This window comes from Copadichromis virginalis, linkage group LG11, assembly GCF_057382275.1.
Source record: "Copadichromis virginalis isolate Kocher_CV1m ecotype Utaka linkage group LG11, C_Virginalis_male_GT1.1, whole genome shotgun sequence".
Lineage (NCBI taxonomy): Eukaryota > Metazoa > Chordata > Actinopteri > Cichliformes > Cichlidae > Copadichromis > Copadichromis virginalis.
In genome coordinates this window covers 10,315,187-10,335,307 of record NC_140628.1, presented here as the reverse complement: position 1 = coordinate 10,335,307, position 20,121 = coordinate 10,315,187, and the positions used below count along the sequence as shown (strand labels likewise).

The 20,121-nt window shown below is 42.4% G+C and overlaps 2 protein-coding genes and 1 long non-coding RNA gene across 5 annotated transcripts; 2 read left to right on the top strand and 1 right to left on the bottom strand.

Annotated features, from left to right (window-relative positions):
* Nucleotides 1-11: 11 nt before the first annotated feature.
* Nucleotides 12-5,616, bottom strand: LOC146698089 (uncharacterized). Of its 2 annotated transcripts, none has more exons than XR_014922987.1 (3): nt 5,446-5,616; nt 3,583-3,753; nt 12-152 (listed from the first exon to the last, which is right to left on the bottom strand). It is a non-coding gene; the product is annotated as an uncharacterized LOC146698089 (long non-coding RNA). The 2 variants fall into 2 exon arrangements; XR_014922986.1 differs by lacking the exon at nt 12-152 and adding an exon at nt 2,671-2,895.
* A 62-nt stretch (nt 5,617-5,678) lies between these two features.
* Nucleotides 5,679-8,002, top strand: stmn1b (stathmin 1b). Its single transcript, XM_085473077.1, has 5 exons — nt 5,679-5,780; nt 6,832-6,875; nt 7,043-7,215; nt 7,321-7,512; nt 7,590-8,002. The coding sequence occupies exons 2-5, from the start codon at nt 6,860-6,862 to the stop codon at nt 7,647-7,649; spliced, it is 441 nt and encodes a 146-aa protein (XP_085329203.1). The 5' UTR covers nt 5,679-5,780; nt 6,832-6,859; the 3' UTR covers nt 7,650-8,002.
* Nucleotides 8,003-12,931: 4,929 nt separating this feature from the next.
* Nucleotides 12,932-18,559, top strand: paqr7b (progestin and adipoQ receptor family member VII, b). Of its 2 annotated transcripts, none has more exons than XM_085473074.1 (2): nt 12,932-13,103; nt 15,884-18,559. In XM_085473074.1, exon 2 carries the CDS (start codon nt 15,890-15,892, stop codon nt 16,946-16,948), a length of 1,059 nt encoding a protein of 352 aa, XP_085329200.1. In that variant the 5' UTR covers nt 12,932-13,103; nt 15,884-15,889; the 3' UTR covers nt 16,949-18,559. The 2 variants fall into 2 exon arrangements, with proteins under 2 accessions (XP_085329200.1, XP_085329198.1); XM_085473072.1 differs by lacking the exon at nt 12,932-13,103 and adding an exon at nt 13,151-13,312.
* The last annotated feature ends 1,562 nt before the right edge of the window (nt 18,560-20,121 follow it).

Here is a 20,121-nt window from a genome sequence, read left to right as displayed (position 1 = left end):
ATCTGCTGTTTAAAAGTAGATGCAAAAAGAGAGCCAGTCAGGTGCTGGCAGAAGAAGCCTCGTTAAAGTCCCTGCTGTTGTCGTATTGCTAGTTCATGAGCACAGTAGGGAGCAAACAGGGATGGGGTTATTAATAGTCCTTTTAATATAACCTGTAACGTGGAAAAAACTTAATGAAATCTGTGTGATTACTGAGAAATAGAAGATGTTTTTTTTCCCAAGTAACTACTTCAAACATTTCTCAACTCACCGAACATTAAAAACATACTTGTCAAAAATGTACTTATAGTAACAATACACAGCCAATAAATCACCTTTCAGAGACCTCAGCTGTGAAACTGCACTTACTGCATGATTATTTGTTATCTAGTCATCGCATTTGCAAACTTAGGTGTCCACGCTGCCCGTCTGCCCGGTGGGGTGACGGCAATAACCCATCAGTCATTTACAAGTGAGGCGTAAAAAGCATTGCTTGCTTAAAAACACGTTTCATAGCATCACCACACTGAACTGGCACTGCTCCTAACACTACTGAAAAGTTAATTTCTATATCCAACACTAGGTTGCAGTATTAACCAGCAGTTTATGCTACTTTCTCTCAGCTAAAGAAGCTCCTGTGACATAATCCCCACTTGTTCTTTTTTTTTTTTTTCTTTTTTTTGTGTCCCGTTTGGATCTTTAGCCATCAGAATTGTTGTCTTAAGGCCAAGAAAGATGCCAAGCGGATTTATTTTACCAAGTGGATCATCATGGCCTTGCCATATTGGTCCATTTGATTGACCTTTATTATAATTATGAATTTATTTTATTTACAGTTGCTACAAACGGGACAGACATGACTGGGGGATAGGACAGGGAGAAAGAATGAAAGAAAGAGAGGGAGAGAAAGAAAACCAAAGGGGAGAAGAGACGGTGAGAAGGGGGGGAAGAAAGAAAAAAAAACAAAAAAACAAACAACAACAAAAAAAAACAAACACCTGGGTCACCTGTATGGAGAAAAAAAACAGAAGAGAAAGCAAACAACAAAGAGCAACATAATAAAAAAAAAAAACGGCACCATCACAATAAACTAGCTAGCAGTAGATATCAATAGTTACTAAATAATAAACAATATTGTGCAGCATGCAAGATAGACAGCGCACAATGTGCTTTGAGGCAGCAGCCAAGAAAGCTGTAGTCCGCGTCTGTGAATACCCGTGTGTACACCTGTGTGCATACCTGTGTGGATCAGCATGCTTGCATTCCAAAGGTTTCTCCATGTAACGATCTGCTAGGGAGTGTGGGGAGCCACAGCCCCGTCCTCCAGGGTATGAAGCAGGTATGGAGGAGATCAAAACTCCAGACATCCAGAGGCCCCCAGAACACAAGAGACCAAGGAAGACCAACAGAGGGGCAGCCGCGCCACTGTTCCAGAAAGAGCTGAGGAGAGTCCCAGATGAGGGTTCACTCAGCAGCCGCGGAGCAGAAGCCAGGGGGGGTTGCAGTGACGCGCCCGTGAGCTCCGCCGGCAGCCAGCTGTGCCTGAGTGACCGAGCCCCAGGCCAAGAGGCCGGGGGCACCCCACCTCCGAAGTGGCCCGAGCGAGCCCCAGGCTCCAGGCCCCGATAAGCGGCCGCCAAGGAGTGAGCCGGTGTGTACCCGGACGCCCATCCCCAGACACAAAGAACCACCAACGCACCGACACCTGAGGGAGTCCACCACTGGCAGGGGAAGTGGTGGTGGGTGGAGATAGGCCTCCATACCTTGGAGGGCCTGAGATGTCCCCAGAGAGGTGGCGTCTGATACCCAACCTGACATATAGACACAGACATACAGGCACACACAGACACAAACATCCATTCCCACCCTCATGCTCTCATATACACTTACTCCACACTCAACCAACGTGGAGACAGACATGAAGAGACGCTGTACACACGATCACACTCCCCAAGCGTACTCTACGAACCGGGTCTAGGTACCCTTACCCCTGGAGGGGGGAACTGCACCCAGACCCAGGTGGTGTTACCCTTTTCCCTGCGGTGGGGAGAGGCAGACCGCCCCGACTCCGCAGCAGCAGGGAGGCCCCACACTCCAGACCGCAGTCGGACGGCCAACTCCTCCTAGCCCCCCCGCTCCAGCAGGCCGCAGAGAACGGGGGTGAGAGAAGACTCCAAACCTCCCTCCACCCGCTCATTGTAGTGTTGATGCATGTGTGTTCTAAGGTGCAATTAAAACCCAGGAGGGCATGGAGCTACCTGCCAGAGAGCAGCAGGTAAGCGCATAGTCCCTCCTGCTAGCCCTCAATGTCTACGTGTATTCAAAATTGAGAGGTGGGCAACGACGCCAGGGGTGAGGTGTACACCCTGATGGTAATTTGGACTCCGTGTATCGTGCCCACCCCCAAGATCCTATATGTATGTGTAATGAGAGTGTGAGTAATGTGAATGTCTAAGTTGTGGGATAAAATTGAGGCAGAGGCAGCCAGAAGGGGACAGGGGGGGGGGGGGGGGGGGGTAGCCTCCTCTGCACCCTGGTGACATACCCCTACTCCAAGGCCCTGCATGTGTGGGTGGTTGTGGTGGAGCGGGAAGAGGGAGGCAGCTGGAGATGGGGAGGGAAGGAAGGGAGGGGCAAGTGACCCCTCCCTGGGGCCAGCTCCCCCGCTGACCCCAGTAGGCACCCCCATACTCCGCGACCCGCCAGGGAAAGGGGGCCCAGGCCCATCCAGACCGGGGCCCAGTGCAGCAGCGCCTCCCGGCCCCACAGAGCCCGGGACAGTCCACCCAACCCCACCACAGAGAAAACTGCACCCACCCCACCATCCACTCATCTTCCAGACTACATAAGACAATAGACGCCCAGGCTGAGATCTTCCTCCACCTCTCCTGTATCTCCCCCTCCTGCAGAGAGTTCCTGAGGAGAGGAAAGCTCCTGTTCCCCACTTGTTCTTGCACAGTGTACACAGATTTCATTATGTAAGTAAAGTCTGAAGCTACAAGTGACATTTCACATTTATAGATGGAGACATTTTACACAAAGGCATGAAATAGCACAAGTAGAGAAAAATCTATCAACTAGTTTAGGATGAAAAAAATAATATAATAACAATGTATACTTTATTGATCCGCATGGGGAAATTCCTCTCTGCAGTCGCACCCCAAACCTTCCAAACAGGGGGCCACCACTCTACCTACTGAGCTATCCCTGCCAAGCATATGTAGCTAACACATATGTTTCTGAAATCTATACTGAAATGAATGTTTATAGCTGCAAAATGTCTTTTTTTAGGACCTTTCAAGCCTCTGACAAGATGAATCACAGTTGGAGAGAGCTAATAAACAAAGAAGAAAAAGATTTATCCATTTACTCTTGACTAGGTGGTGTAATTTTAGTTATTTTAAAAGCGTCACAAGAAAATATAAAAACAGACATTAAGACCAAATCTATCAAATGTCAGAATGTTTATTCTCCTAATGCGCCACCTGGGAACTGTTTCCGATTAGGAATCAGTCGCTTCATTTTCAACTTTAAAAACGCAGGTGGGTGATTGGGTACTTCTCTGTGTAAAACCTTTGTCAGCTGCTGGGAATAGCAACTTACCCCTGTTACTCCTCTATAATGACATCTTTGTTCTGTCTCACTTTGTTTGCAGCTTATGTCTGTCTCTCTATTTTATTTTCCATAGGAAGCAGCTGCCAAGATTGCAACTTCCCTCTCGTCCATCACTTCTTCTTCATCACTCACTCAGAAGTCTTTTCTTTAAAGGAGGAGCTGTAAGAGACACAAGAGCAGAAAAACATTCATGTCAGTTTTCATAAAAGTTTCGCTGTTGTGCCTTGTAAGATGAAATGCAAATGAATGTGAAGGCGGTACAGTAAATGAATGAATACATTTGCTGTGTTATAACACTACTATATTAGACACAGAGGTTGAAGAAAGAAAAAGAGCAAAGCACTGTGAGGTTGTCTGGAAACAGCAGATACCTTATAGTTCATAAAGAGTCCATTACTAGTTAAATGACCCTTGAACTTTAATATTCTTTTGAGCTATGATGAAAGTCTCCATATATTTTCAGCTACCATTAACGGTGACAGAAAAAATAGGTCCTCTCAAATGGCCCATAGCCTGTTTTTCCAGAAATGAATTACTATATTTGATTTCATGCTCTGCATCCCTGAGCAACTAATCAGTTTTTTTTATATATTTTTTGCCAAAGTGACAAAATCAAACATACAGAGGGCTTTATGCATTATCTCAGGATAGATAGAGTTTAGGGTTAACTGACCCAAAATATAAATAATGACTTTTATGCAAGCAGTAACTATTATTTAACCCAATATGGAGCCTCAACATATGTTGACACCTCAACAACTTTCTATTAGAGTTGAGCGGATCAATTTAAATATTTATAGTATCGATACCAACACTGTTATTGGTATCAGATAAATACCAGCATGATCATATTGATACTTTGTTTCTAGCCTCCAAGTTAAGTTTGTAGTTCACTGAATCATGTTGAAATCATATTTTTTTGAAAGTGGAAAAATACACCTAACACGTGCACTGTGAAAATTGCCTGAACCTTTTTGCATTAACTGTCATGTCTATTTTATATATAGCCTATAGCACATTTAAACACCAGAAGCTGACCCAGTGCTTTGGAAACAGGTACATTTACATTTTAAGTGTTCCAAAACACTGGTAGTATTGGAAAACTGGTAGCCACCTGTGCTACCCCTCTGCCTCCTATCAGATGCACCTATGGTATAAATTTGAAAATCCTAGGTGACTTTTATAAAAGTTGACCTCTGTCCTTGAGATTTTGAACTCGTCTGAGATTTTAAGATTATGCACGTATTATATAAATCCTAGGTAACTTCCTTCTTTATTTATCACATTCACAAGATTTTCAGATAACATGACCTCTGACCTTGAGGTCACTGACCTCTGAGATCTTTAGTAGATACACCTATGTTATCGGTTTGAAAATCTTACATTTCCTTGTTCTCGAGTTATTGCATTCAAAAACTTGGGTGTCCACCTCATCCATCCGAAAACCCAGCAATAGCCCCAATCAGCCTTTTACAGCTGTGGGGTAAAAAACAGTTTCAAAATATGAGAAAAGCTAACAGGAGTTTTTTTTTGTTCTGTTTAAAAACCCACAGTGATTTATTGGCTTTAATATATCTTGTCATAGCATGCTGGTCTCCCTTACATAAGCTGCATTTATAAGTTAAAAGTATCAGTATTGGTATGGGCACTACTGGCCCTGTATTTACTTGGTAAAGGCTTGATACAAAGATCTGCAGTCACAACGCTATTTTCTATCAGTGAGATTTTTTTAGCCTAAAAAAGAGAAAATAACCTTAATATGAGTATGCCAATGAAACACTTTTAACTTATTACTGTTTTATTGTACCGTAAAACCCACACCACTTATTTAGCTGTACCCTTTGAGCTTACCGTTAGCTTTATTTAGACTCCTATTTACTTTGCTGCACATTTATCCTGACATATTCCGTTTATATAATCATTTAACTGACAGCTGTACAGCTTTAAGTTACCCACAGAGCCAGCTTTTCTGTGTCTGTTGTTTTTTTTTTTCACCTCTTCCTTTTCCTGGCGCGCGCGCTTGCAAATACTCGCTATGATTGGCGGACTCAGACCAATGAACGCAAACCTCACTGATGACGTATGGGGTCGGTGGGTTTTGTGCGCCAAGGTGCAGATGTTAGCAGTTTGAATAGAGGGAAGAATAAGGTGGTGGAGGTCTGCTTTTCAAGACGAAGCACTTGACGGTGAGGACAATGGTCTCATGTATGTGTTTAACCAGCCGTTCAGACCACTGCTGGCAGACTTTTAAGCGGGTTTTGAACATTTTTTTTGAGTAGTTTGAGGTTCAGATTCACAGCACTGAAGTAGTTATTAATGGAGTTAATTGCTATGGCCGCTGTGCAGAAATTATGGATTTTTATTGCATTAAAGTAGATGAAAAATATAGATTTTTAAATTTCAAATGTTTTGACAAGTATAGTCGAGAAAATGTTCTGCTAACATGTATCCATACTTTCAGAGTAAATTAATTATTTTGCACTAACATTTTTTGTTGTTGTTGATGTTATTGTTATGATGCAACGTCTATCGGTCGTTACAGTTTGCTAGCAAACCTGGGGGTTTCGTTTTCTTTCGTTTTTTATTTTTCCAGACAACTTTTCAAGTGCAGTTTTGTGTCTTTGTTTTCACTGCACCGTCTAATCAACGAGGTCTTGGCCCGCCCCCGCCTTTATGTAAGTTCCTGTAAAAGAAAAAAAAAAGGCAGCAGTCTCCACCTGTGGGCAGGCGGGGGTCTTATAGCATGGCTTATTCACACAGTTTTGTTCTGTGCTCTGTTGAGCTGAGAATACCTGGGGCATCATAGAGGTGCAGAACTTGTTTTGCTAGACAATTAAATTAAAGTCATGTTGTGACTGGTAAGTTAACGTATTATATAACGTTGTTTATAACTGAATATGCAGTTGGTGCCTGTTTTATAATTAGAGTTAATGAGAAAACTCATTTTATCCACATGCAAACCCACTTTTTAAAAAAGGAAATAAATCAATTCACACCAGCATAGTTGACAGATTTTAAGTTTACACCTGGGAGCCCACACTGATGATGATCCACTGTGTGTGTTTGTATTTTTCCAAAGACATTCATGACAGTGAAATGCCAAAACATGAGCTGCTACCATCAGCTCTATACATTGGGAAAGTACATGAAAAGTTCTGCATCCTTCAAAGTGTCATTGATGCTCTCCCAGTTGATACTAATTAATGTTTTTTTTTTTTTTTAAATATCTTCTTACAGTGGTATTAAAGGCAGCACTTCTGATAAAATGGCGAGTTCTGGAGGTAGGTATAAATTGTGTGCAATGGTTTGCTCTGTTCTAGCAGCTTTTACACTTTATTTGCTTTTAAATTTTACAGTGTGTTGCTGTGTGGAGCTGATATTTGAAGTTCAGTGTTACCCTGCAGCTCCATCTTTCTTCCTGGCAACTCTAGTATTTCCTGTTTTACAGATATCCAAGTGAAAGAGCTGAATAAGCGTGCATCGGGTCAAGCGTTTGAGGTCATCCTAAGCCCCTCGACCCCAGACGCTAAGGTGGATTTTCTGTTGTCCCCGTTGAAGAAAAAGGAAACCTCACTGGATGAGATTAAGAGGAAACTGGATGCTGCTGAAGAAAGACGCAGGGTATCTAGATTGACAGCTGGCTTTATAAGCAGACACAAGGAAAAAAGTGTAGCCCGTGTGTTTAGAATTCTATAAAGTGCAACAGTTGTTTTGTCTGTCTGTCAGAGCCACGAAGCTGAAGTGCTGAAACATCTCGCCGAGAAGCGAGAGCACGAGAAGGAGGTCATCCAGAAGGCCATTGAGGAAAGCTGCAACTTTAGCAAGCAGGCCCAGGAGAAACTGAATCAGAAGATGGAGGCGAACAAAGAGAACCGCACTGCCAGGTTGGCAGCCCTCAATGAGAAGTTTAAGGAGAAGGTAGGCTCTCAGTGGTGCACCAACATCAGCTTGTGTAACATTAAAAATAATAATGTTGTGTTCTTATTTTTTAACAGGACAAGAAGCTTGAAGAAGTGAGAAAGAACAAGGAGGCAATGAAAGAGCGAGAGAATTAATCCCCTTTCGATCTCTCACGCAGTTTTCACACCTCCAAAGATAAGCTGTATTTTCATGACTGACGTTTAAACGCAGTTTTGTGCTCTTTTTTTGTTCGGATTATGCTGTTCTGATTAAGTTGGTTAGATTGAGTCAGGATGCAGTCTGGCTTTCTTGCTGTAGATTTCACTTTGGCAGCTGGTTATATTACCTTCTTTAAAGAAGCATTTGCTGGTAATAAATTGGTCCTTCTACTTCTTAATGTTAATACATCACATGCTGTTGTAAACTCTTGCTGGCAATGCTGGATGTTATTGTAGACTGTCCAGTACAGTCCCATTGTTACACCATTAAAGTTTTTATCCTTTTTCAACTTTCTGTACTGTGATGATTCATCTACTAATTATAATGAAGATGTTATAGCTTCATGCTGTATGGTTTCAGGACTCTTCTGACACCTGCTGGCAGTTTTACATTTTAAGGGTTTTGCTCATTTTTGCTGTTTTGACCCTTCTGGCATATATGAATGGGAAAAAGTGGAGTGGAATCTCCCCAATTCAACTGGTTGCAAACTTAAGCTAACAGTGAGACTGCAAACTGATAGCAATGTTAGAGTCAAGAATTTTTATTTAAAAGGTCATGAACCAAATTCTGTAGTTGTGCAGGTATGATCACAGCTAAGACTTAAACAGTAATGTATCTTCTTGATATTGCACAAGCTTCTGCTGTACTAAGTTACCAGTAGCCTCTGTACTTGACTAGATATAGTGTATTGAATGAAAGACACTGTCTCACGCCACTGATATGGTATCACGGGTCAATAAAGCATTTCTAAATCCATCCATCCATCCATCCATTCGCTTCTCCTTTTGGGGGGCGCTGGAGCCTATCCCAGCTGTCATAGGGCGAGAGGCGGGGTACACCCTGGACAGGTCGCCAGTCTGTCGCAGGGCCAACACACAGGGACAGACAACCATTCGCGCTCACATTCACTCGCACATTCACACCTAATGGCAATTTGGATTATCAAATTAACCTATCCCCACAAGCTGCATGTCTTTGGACGGTGGGAGGAAGCCAGAGTACCCGGAGGGAACCCACACAAACACGGGGAGAACATGCAAACTCCACACAGAAAGACCCCGGCCTGATGGTGGAATTGAACTCAGGACCTTCTTGCTGTGCGGCAACAGTGCTAACCACCGTGCTGCCAGCAATTCTAAATACAAAAATAATTTGATACAAGACGTGAAAAGAATTATACTTTATATCAACAAGGCAATTTCCACATCAGCTACATGTTGTCTGGGAAAACATGACAAAACTTTGTCACTAGAAGTGCTTTTTAGCGCAGATGAAAGGATGTATTTTCTGCATGTGCTCATCTCTAACTTATGCAGATTGCTGCCAACAAAAATCTCATGATGAATTCGTTATGCACGCGATGCCCTTCTTTAGATGACTGGAAAATCTGGGGGAAAATACACTGAATTACACTTAGGTCCAGTGGATTTTAAATTAAACTATCAAACTGTGACTGAAGTGCATTGTACTCTGAGTCAAAGCTGCTGGAGAACACCCAATCCATTCTCTTAAAACCACCCAGGTGGAACAGTAGAAATAAACTCACTGAAAAAAACAGCCTAGAGCTCCCTGATACCTCAGCTTTTAGATCGGGGATTAACCACGTTTGTTGATATCAAATGCTGGATGGTGTTTTAAAATATTGCTCTATTTCTTTTTAATGATGTAATATCTGTAAATTACGTGAAACTCTCTGAATGAAACAAATAATTCTTTAAGTGGTCAAAATGCCAAAGAATAAAACTCGTGTATCCGAGCACCTTTACATATACTGTAATGCCATTTTAAATGCAGTGGCATAAACTGCACGGTGGAGTTAGAAAATGTCATAAAGTAGCATTCTTGTGCGGGAGATGAGCTCAGGGAGTGTCAAATGCTCTCTTAGCTGCTAGATCTGAAAAAAATTATGTGAAATTTTAGAGGCTTATATTTATTTAATGTTTTTTCTTATTTACGGCTGACTTTACATTTTCCTAAAGAACCTGTGGCTGTGGACTTTTTCATGTTCCGCTTTGTGTAAGGACAAAGTTCTCGTCAGTTTTTATGGGTTTGTTTACCTTTGCTTCAACTTGCACAGAATTGCAGTCAGTGTGTAACCGGTTGCCAAGTGGCACTGGGTAAGTGCTGATTGTGTTCAGTGACCTGCTTGACATGTCTGATTATTGAAGTCTTAGAGTTTTAAGAGCTTCAAGTTTTGGTGTATAACATATTTTATTCCCTTAATTGGTATATTAGGATGTTTTTTTTTTTCCTATTTTCCCCTATTTTTGTTTTCTTTTTGGAATCTTATTCACATTGTGAAATACAGTTCATTCTCTGTTTATTGCTTGGTTATTTACAGAATGTAATGAACATGAAATTAAAATTTCTTCTGTAGAATAAATTATAGTGTCTCTGTTAATAGTTTAATGATTGGCACTGGTCTAGCTTCATGGGTATTAGACTTGTGTGCTGTGTAAGGATTAACCTTTTTTCCCCAATTTACGTCAGCTCTTCATCTTCCAGTTTGTCCCATTAGAAGTCAACACATTTTTCTTTTCCTGTCCTTTTAATCTTTATGCATCACAGCAGCTACCTGTATTCTCCTTCACCACCTCCATCCTTTAGGGTCCCATCTTTTCATTATTGGCACCATTTCCAGTCCATTTAACATAGTAGCTGCTCTCACTACCATTGTGTAAACCTTTGTCTTCACTCTTGCTAGTGCCCATCTGTGGTAAATCATTTCTGACACATGCACTCCACCGTACCTCTCACCTCTCGTTCACGCATCAGTCACTTGACCCCTCAACCGTTGCCACCTCAGCTAACCAATCCTCTCACCTGTCCTATCCACTGTCCTCTCTCTCATTCATGCACTGTCCTGACTTTCATGGGGTTTTTTTTCCCCCAGAGGATATACTCTCCAGGATCTTCCTGACTTGCTCTGTACTCTTGAAGCAGATCACAATGTCATCTGCAAACAGCATAGACCACAGACGCTCTTGTGGGATCTTGTCTGCCAGCGTGTCCTTCAAGGAAAGGGCTGAACATCGACTCTGTGTGTAATCCATCCTCCAACTTGAACCTATCTGTCACTTCTACTGCAAACCTCACTACCATCTCTCTTCCCTCATCAATCACCCTCACATTTCTGTCTCTCTTAACTTCCTCATACAGCACCGCACTTCTACTTCTATGCAGTTCCTCATTATTTGTCTGCAAATAAAAAAAAGAAGCTTTCAGACCTCGTATTAAACATCACATCTGTGGTGTTTGTTTTGCTGCTCATTAATCATTAGATCTCTTCTTAACCTATCTTCCCCTAATATTTACCGTGACTTCATTGCTACATGGATTTATTTGCCTTTTGTTACTTTATCAGTAACATGCTTCTTCTCTGCTCACACACACATTGTGTCAAACATCCCTGATCAAACATCCCTCAAACCATCCCCCATGAAAATCCTCATACCTTTCATCCTCATGAACGTTCTGATCTACAATCTCCACACGATCCAACCTTTTCTTTCTCTCTCCTTCTTTGCTTCAGAGCACTGCTTTCAGTCTCTCGATCCTTTTTCTTTTCAGCATATTTTCATCCTAATCCTTCACAACCCTTATCTTTTACATATCCTATATGGCAGTCAGTGTAAGACCTTTTCTCCATCCTAAGCGTTCAACCATGGCTACAACTGTCATCTAACAGAAAGATATAAAATATCTTTTTCTAAAATATTTATAAGATATAAAAAGAAAAAGAACAGGACCAGACCAGAAGAAAAATCTTACCAAGCTAAAATCCAATAAACAGTATGAATGTTACTATTTTTGAGAACTACACCTGAAACAGTACCATCCATTTGACTATATGATAAACTCTTTTCCATTCAGATCACATTCTAAATTGCCCTATGAATCATCAATTAGCCTAATATCGCTAGCTGCATGTCTCTGAACTGTAAACAGAGGGAGAACATGCAATCTCCACACAGAGAGACCCCATCCAGATGGTGGAATTGAACTCAGGCCCTTCACCTGTGAGGCAACAGTGCTGAACGCTGCACCACCATGCTGCACTGTCTTACAGGTTTTCTTTGGAAGTTTAATACTCTGTGTGCACCATACGCTGCAAAAATGTTTATATAAGAGTGTTTGTGTTGGAGTCTTGCGCGCAGTTCTGTACAATCCCTCTTTGTCATGTGTTTGGAAAAACAGCTGAACTCATCAGCCTGGAACTATGTCCTATAGTGCACTGCTCCTACCCTGTCTGACCACACAGGGGACAAAAGCTGGCCTGACTTCAAGAATCGTTTCTCAGTATTTTCTGGATTTCTCTGGATTGCTGGACAGACTTTTTTTTTTTTTTTTTTGCTACACAAAGATGTGTGTTCAGCTCATGTTCCCCCGAGCTGACATTAAGATACAGAGAGGATAAATACCCAAAAGACCAACACATTATTATTTCTGTTTTAGGCACGCCTCTTAAATCCGTCTGGGAATATAGACTGAGTAGGGTGGTTGGTTGCAGTTAAATGAAACTTTGTTAAAGAATGGAAAGACTATAGGCTGTAAACGTAATCTGACCACCACTAAGAAGCAGGGAAATTGCCTGTTTTGATAAGCAAATTTGACCCAGTGGAGTTGGCATTGTGTTATGAAAGGTATCTCTGAAGCTGAGACACTGAAGAAGCAGTGCCGTCCAGTTTTATGGGCTTCACGATATCGTGTTTTAGTGCTTTGTCACAGTACTCAGGAAGAACTGTGTGGCAACTGTGCAACTCATTTGCACAAGTGGTGACAGTGGCTCTCGTGTTTAAAACGATTGATTTGAAAAACTTTTAAATCTTTATCAGGGCTACTGAAAGATTCATCAGCCTGTTCCCACAGAGGGTAAACTACATGCAGGTGAGTGTGTAAACAAGAGGGGAAATGCAGCATTGCATTTGCATTTTGTGGTGCTGGAACAACGAAACGGTCATTAGACTGAGGAATAACTAAATATATTAAATTCTTCTTTTCTCTTATTAACATAAACTTCAAACTATTTTAGAACAGGTGTTAACACTTAGCTAACAGCGACTGGACGTATAAAGCTCTTATATATACATATGACAGTGGAAGATTTTCTGTGGGGGAGTGGGCTCGTTTGCCGGCGTTAGCTATCATTGGTCGAATGGATTTGCAGAAGAAGCCTTGTGTTTGCTGATTGGCTAGAACATCAGTCCGTTCACCAAGCGATGTCCGCCCTCCCAGCGATTGAGCCGTGAGAGCCGCCAGGTGCCGCTCCCGTCACGTTTCTCCGCTGCATGTTCACCGCCGTCAGATAATGTTATCCATGATCTCCACGGCTCTAACTCGTCCATCCTCTCCTGTATCTTCGGCTCTGGATTGATTCTCCCGTCGAACAGGTATGTGTATTTATTTTGCCATTAGCCTCAATCTATGAATTATCTAGAACGTTCGTTGCATCAGTGGAAGGATGCGCCTCGAACGCAAAGCCCTGTCATTTTCTATCATCGTGCAGCGGCATTTCTCGGGCTCATTCAGCACTAATGCCTAACTGCAGAGTTATGTGGCGTCCACGGGGAATCGAAGCGAGACGATGGTCGGTGGAGAGGTACATGCAAATTCATCCCGGCCACTGGGTGTCAAGTTTAAAGCAGACCGATGGTGATCAGGTGCAGGCTTGCTCGGGGGGGAATTGGCTGCATCAGGCCCGTAAAGGCCCGCGTTTAATACCCACTAGCACTCTCTCTCTCTCACACACACACACACACACAAGCGCGCTTTTTCAGTATTTTCGAGAATTTTTCTTTCATCCATAAATATTTCAACGTGCATCGCAATTGTTGGAAGCGGAGGGTGTGGACGCCGGATGGGGTTATGTTACGTAATCCCCCCCTCATTCATCACTCCACGCCATCCCTCCTGATCGCCGGCCCTTGTTCATCCCACACAGAATGATCTCTGCAACGCTGCTGCCTCCGCTCTCTGCCTTTCCTAGTCCCTTCTCCACATGTTAATCAAAAGAAGTATTGATGAATTAAATGACCTTTTTTAGGGTCCCTTACGCACACGTGACTCAGCATTCTGAGCGTAGTTTACAAAATCTGATTTAATTGGCCCAACAGAACACAAAGGATGTCTTTACAGGAAGATTTATAGAAACTTTGTATTTTCCCACATCGTGCTCCAAACTGAGCTTTATTTGAAAAGGAGGAGCTAAACTACTGTGTGGTACTTTGGCTGCTTAGTAGGCACAGATCATGCCTACTACTAGCTAGTTATACTGTGATATCGGTGTCTTTTTGGATAACTGTGTAGCACACTGTAGGTAGATTACCGTCGTCAGTTTGCTTTACCCATTAGTACTTTCTATGTCAATAGCAACACTTTTTCAGCTGCAGGTCTTTTAGATCAAACCCCATTTTCAAACCCATCGTGCATTTTTTAAGTTAGCCGAGTAGCAAACATTCACTGTGTGTCAAGTGCTGCACTTTTTGGGAAGCAATTTCTCCCCATTTTCAATCAGTGCAGAATTTATGAGCTGAGGTGAGAGCTTTATTGTACCCGAGGTCCCGTGGTGTGCATCCACCCTTCAAAGTGATGCATTATGGTGAGTGGAGCGTAGAGGCTTCAGGACACTTTCAGACACACAAATCAGCTCATTAAATTTTGGATAAGTTACCTTTGGTCCCAGCAGCTGGCTTCACCTCTCTGAGCCTGGTTCTGCCTGAGGTTTCTTCCTGTTAAAAAGGAGTTTTTACTTCCCACTGTCACCTAGTGCTTGCTCGAAGAGGCCGTTTGAGTGCTGGGGTTTTCTCTGTATTGCTTTTGTCACGGTCCGGGGCAGCGGCCGTGTGGAGAGCAGAAGGAGGACTCAAAACGCAGCACTTATTCAGGTGTGAGGGTGATTTATTGATAATATCCAATATAAAGTGGGGATGGTAAAACAGAACTAAGGATGAACTAACTGGGAGAAACTACACAAAGAAATAGCAAACCTGAGCATGAAGGGAGAACGGCAGGGAGCGCACGCAGGGGATTACACCAGGTATGAACACAGACGACGCGACGAGGAGCAGAGGAAATCACACACTATAAATACACAAAGAGACACTGGGAAATCACACACAGGTGGGGGAAACAGCTGGACCTGATTAACCTGACGAGACAGGGGAACACTAACACCAGGGACCAACAGAGGGAGCACAAACCCAGAACCCAGTGTCTAAAATCCCAAACACAAACCATCCCAAAACAGCCATGAATAATAATGAAAGTAATAACAATAAAGAACATAAACATAAAGTCACTGAATCATGGTCGCAGGACCATGACAGCTTTAGAGTCTTAACCTTACAATATAAAGTACCTTGAGGCATCTGCTTTTATTATAAATACAATTTAATTTAATTTCAGACGGGAAACACTTAAAGCTGCGCTGAGCCATAATGTTTTGTTACCAACAGTGGATCAGAAAGGCTGTGGGGGAGCTTAAACTGTTTCTCTCTGCAGACAATAACAACTAGTTGGTCATCTTTATTGGAGCCGTTTAAACTACCGATTTATAGATCACTGCTGTTTATATCTAGACTCTTATCAACCCCACTTTTAGCCAGAGGAAGCCGTGTTATTTTTAGCAGAAAGCTTTTCAAGATAAAACCCACTGCACACCACCAGCAGGGCCTCCAACAGAAGAAACACAGTTGCATAATTAGCTGCCAAGAAGTCGGAAATGTTCTGACGTTTGACATGTGACAGATGTAATATTAAGTCAAGTTGTCACATAGTTTCACTGCCCCCCGGTGGCCAACAAATTCATTAGATTAAATTAATGAATTTAGTTTATAATTTTTCATTTAATTTCATGTTGCATCTGATGGCTTTTACATTCAGTCAATCTGCTGATTGTTTTTAAATAATAAAAGCAGTGAACAATGAAAAAGATGTCAAGTCCTCCAGTGCCCACGGTGAACTGTGTGACGATTAAACCCCCCCACCCAAAATGACCTAAAATCATAACCTGTGCTGTTTTTGGGTGTCATTCTGCTCAGTGATCCAATGACCGCTGCTCAGATTTGCTTTGTGATATCAGTAGTATTGCAGTTTATAAATGTGTTCATACATGTTGACACAAGTGTGGCTCAAAGGCAGGTATTGACTAACCCTCCTCTTTGGTCTACAGTTCGCCATGGCAACGGTGGTGATGGAACAGATCGGTCGCCTGTTTATCAACGTGCAGCAGCTGCGGCAGATCCCTCAGCTGCTCGAGTCGGCCTTTCCAACCCTGCCTTGCACTGTAAAGCTGTCCGACGTTCCGTGGGTGTTCCGCGAGCGCCACATCCACACGGGGTACAGACAGCCGGACCTGAGCTGGCGGTACTACTTTCTCACCCTCTTCCAAAGGCACAACGAGACCCTCAACGTGTGGACCCATCTGCTGGCTGCCCTCATCATCTTGGTGAAGTGGCAGGAGATCTCGGAGACGGTGGACTTCTTGCGAGATCCTCACGCTCAGCCCCTCTTCATCGTGCTCCTGGCAGCTTTCACCTACCTCTCATTCAGTGCTCTCGCTCATCTCCTCTCTGCCAAGTCGGAGCTCTCCTACTACACCTTCTACTTCCTCGACTACGTGGGGGTTGCCGTTTACCAGTACGGGAGCGCTCTGGCACACTACTACTACGCTATAGAGAAAGAGTTGCACACTACTGTGCAAGGGATCTTTTTGCCCGCTGCGGCATTCCTGGCTTGGCTCACGTGCTTCGGCTGCTGCTATGGCAAATATGCCAGTCCCGAGCTGCCCAAGCTGGTCCTCAAGCTCTTTCAAGTGGTGCCCTCAGCCTTGGCTTACTGCTTAGACATCAGCCCCGTAGTCCATCGCATTTACAGGTGCTACCAGGAGGGCTGCTCCGACCCGATGGTGACGTACCACTTCTACCACGTGCTCTTTTTCTTAATCAGCGCCTATTTCTTCTGCTGCCCTCACCCAGAGAGCTTGTTCCCTGGGAAGTGTGACTTCATCGGGCAGGGCCACCAGATCTTTCACGTGTTTGTGGTGGTTTGCACCCTGGTGCAGATTGAAGCGCTGCGAACAGACTTCACAGTGCGCCGCCCCTTGTACGAGCGTCTTCACGGGGATCTCGCGCACGACGCCGTGGCGCTCTTCATCTTCACTGCCTGCTGCAGCGCCCTCACCGCGTTTTACGTGCGCCAGCGCGTGCGGGCCTCTCTCCACGAGAAGGAAGAGTGAGAGTTTAGACTATTTAAAAAAAACAAAACAAACAAGTCAAACAAAGTCTCATTTATTTTACTCTATAGTGACTGTTCTAAAATAACTTAAATGTTTTTGTCAAGGAAAGTTATCAGCTCGTGATAGTGACTTCTGATTATTTCTTCTCTGTGTTCTGCCAAACAACAGTGAACTAAATATTGACTGAGGCGGTGTTGTTGTGACTTAAAGGGGGGGGAAAAGGGGGCTCCTGCAGCTCATCTGTAGCAATGCGGACCCTGCAACAAACCCTTACATCCTAACTTCTCTTTATTTATTTATCTTTTCTAGACGGTCTGAAGGAATGTTTTACTTTACGAAAGAAAAAAAGTCTTTGTGCACAGATTAGCAAAAAAATTGAGAGGCTAGTTTCTTCAGTTGCCTTCTTAATTGTATTTGGAAAAAATCTGACTGTCTTAATCAAATTGTAGCATTTGAATTTAGTATTTATAGTCCCTCAGACTAACTTTTAGCTCCTGTTAAGTTTTACACTGGTGCTTTTCTCAATGTCCTGATATTCTTTTGTGTTTCTTTGGGTTTTGGTTAGGTTTGGATATCAAAGCAGGGATTATTTTTCCATTTCCCAAGGCGCTAACACTAGGCCACGCTAATGTTTCAACACAGTCCACAAAGATGGAAACCCAATTTGAAAACCAAATATTTTACCTCCTTATGAAAAGCAGACCCTTTTCCTTGGATTCGATGACACTCTGTTGAAAAGGAGGCTGGCACTCTACACTGGTTAAAAGATGAGCGGAAGATTACTGATGTCTCCTTGTTGTTGTGACAATGTTAATCTTTCTCTATTTTCTTTAATTCAAAGGGCTGGAACTTCAGCTTTTGCCTTTTCACGTCCTGTGATGTCAGTGCTTTGCGTGAATCATTTTCATTGTTGGTCGATTCGAGTCGTGGAAAAAGGAAAAAGCTGCGTCTGACCTGCTTTTAGTATGGTTTTTTTTTTTGTATGATGAATATGTATGTGCCTCTACGCATGTCTTTTGGTATATACCGTGGATAATAAGTGTGTGAATGTCTATGAAAGCTTAGCCTTGCACTTCTTTCTTACCCTGTAAATAGCTGTATTTCTCTTGAAATTTTCTTTGCATCCCATTTTCTCCCCACCTGATGGCATTCGGAGGTGAATGCACAATATTTTTCTGTGGAATACAGCACATTACTCTTTTGCTGCTTCCTTTCAGAGCGTGTTTTGTGTCCTCCTGCCCATCAGACTGTAATGGGTATGAATATTGTAATTTCATACTGCCTCACTCTGAAGAGTCCTCTGGTTTATCTCTTTGGTTAATGGCAGTTCTTATAAAAATATCTCACAAATATGGCTTCTGTGATAACGCCGCTTGGATTTTTATCTCACAAAATCTCAAATGCCAGAAATGATCTATATTAATGACTGCACTCCTTGTTCATGACAGTGCTGTAATGTGCCAATGAATCTGTTATTGCTTCAGGGATGGCTTTACTGAAAGATGAATGAACAGACAGAATGCAAGACATCGATTTGAGTGGAGATTTAACCATAATTCTCTTGATTATAAACCTAATTATAAATTGGTCTCATCATGCACTGTCTAAATCCACACTCATATATATATATATATATATATATATATATATATATATATATATATATATATATATATATATATATATATATATATATATATATATATATATATATATATATATATATATTGTAGCTGACAGCACTGGCTGTGTTTACATGCATGGAGGCTGATAATGCGGTTATTCTGGTTTTCTCCTCAAATGTCATAAATCAGAATAACGTGGTTAAGTCTGTACTCCTGCTGAGAGAAATTATGTTGTGAAGCTCTTGTGTATAAAACAGATTTTCTGCACACAGTCTTCACAGTCTTCACTGAAATGATCCATTATGGGCTAATCATTTCTAATTGGCAACCGATGTCTCCTAAACCTCTGCCCAGCCCTATCTGTAACATAAGGGTGTTGTTGTGACCATCAAAGGGACCAAAACAACTACTTTATAGATTATAATGTCTTTTCTGTGTGTTAGAGAGAACGTAACTTTCTTGAAACTGGAGGGGAACAGTTACAAAGTAACAAGTATTTCTTTGCTTAACTGATTATTTGTGGCAACAAAGACACTCTGTCACAGGTTGTCTGCGATACGTGCCGATTAAACCGGAGATCTTAACTGGAATAAGGCCAGCACTCCATGCAAGCGTGTGTGTGTGTGTGGGTGTGTGTATGTTCAAACGTAGCCTCTGATACTACTGAGGGTTTCCCTTTATCCCGTTCAGAAAAGTAGGTTGAAAGGGACGAGAATGTCTTCTGCCTCTAAAAATACGTGTAACTGACTGTACTAATATTCTGTTGTATTTAAGAAAATAAAGTGTTACGGTACATTCAGAAATTCTCCTATGTTGTTTGTACTGATTCTAAAGAAACTGAAATATCCAGTTTGCCAATTCTGCACCAGCCGAACAGCTGTGAAACATTTTCCTTGGGAAAGAAGCCGTGTGAATATGTTTGAGGTCACGTCTGAATTTTACCTGCCAAATTTAATTTCAATGTGATGGCTGCACTTACAGCCACACAGGGGTGATATCCACCATAATAGTGTAGAGCCTTATACACAACATTGCATTCACATTTGTCTTTAAATATAGGAATTAATTTACAGGACAATTAATAACTGGTTTTGGTTCAGAATTAATTCACATATCCACATGACATTGCTTTCTAAAATAAGTGTGCACATTTTAGTTTACACTGTTATGTATGATTAATCTTTTGTTTTCTGAGTTACCTTAGTTGCAGCTGCTCCAGTCCCTTGATTGAGGAGCCGAGAGGTGGAAAAGGGGCGGAGCAAGCTTTGATGGAAAACTGCAAATTGGCTCATTCCATAACTCGGGACCATGGGGGGGATTGGAGTTCATTTTGTTAGTTTCAGTTAGGTTTTGTGTTTTACCCCTCTGTGTTTTTGTGGGCTGATCAGCCACTATTTAAGTTTCCCCTTTGTCTCTTTAAGTTAGTTTGTCTGAGTTATCGGTGGCGCCAGTGTCCGGCAGCCTCGCCTCTGTCAGTGCGCCCCAGGGCAGCTGTAGCTACAGTGTAGCTGCCATCACCAGTGTGTGATTGTGTGTGTGAATGGGTGG

Excerpts from the sequence above, each read along its gene's own strand:
- stmn1b (XM_085473077.1), top strand. Across the intron at positions 7,216-7,320 it reads CTGCTGAAGAAAGACGCAGG|AGCCACGAAGCTGAAGTGCT; the intron begins GTATCTAGATTG and ends TCTGTCTGTCAG. Across the intron at positions 7,513-7,589 it reads ATGAGAAGTTTAAGGAGAAG|GACAAGAAGCTTGAAGAAGT; the intron begins GTAGGCTCTCAG and ends ATTTTTTAACAG.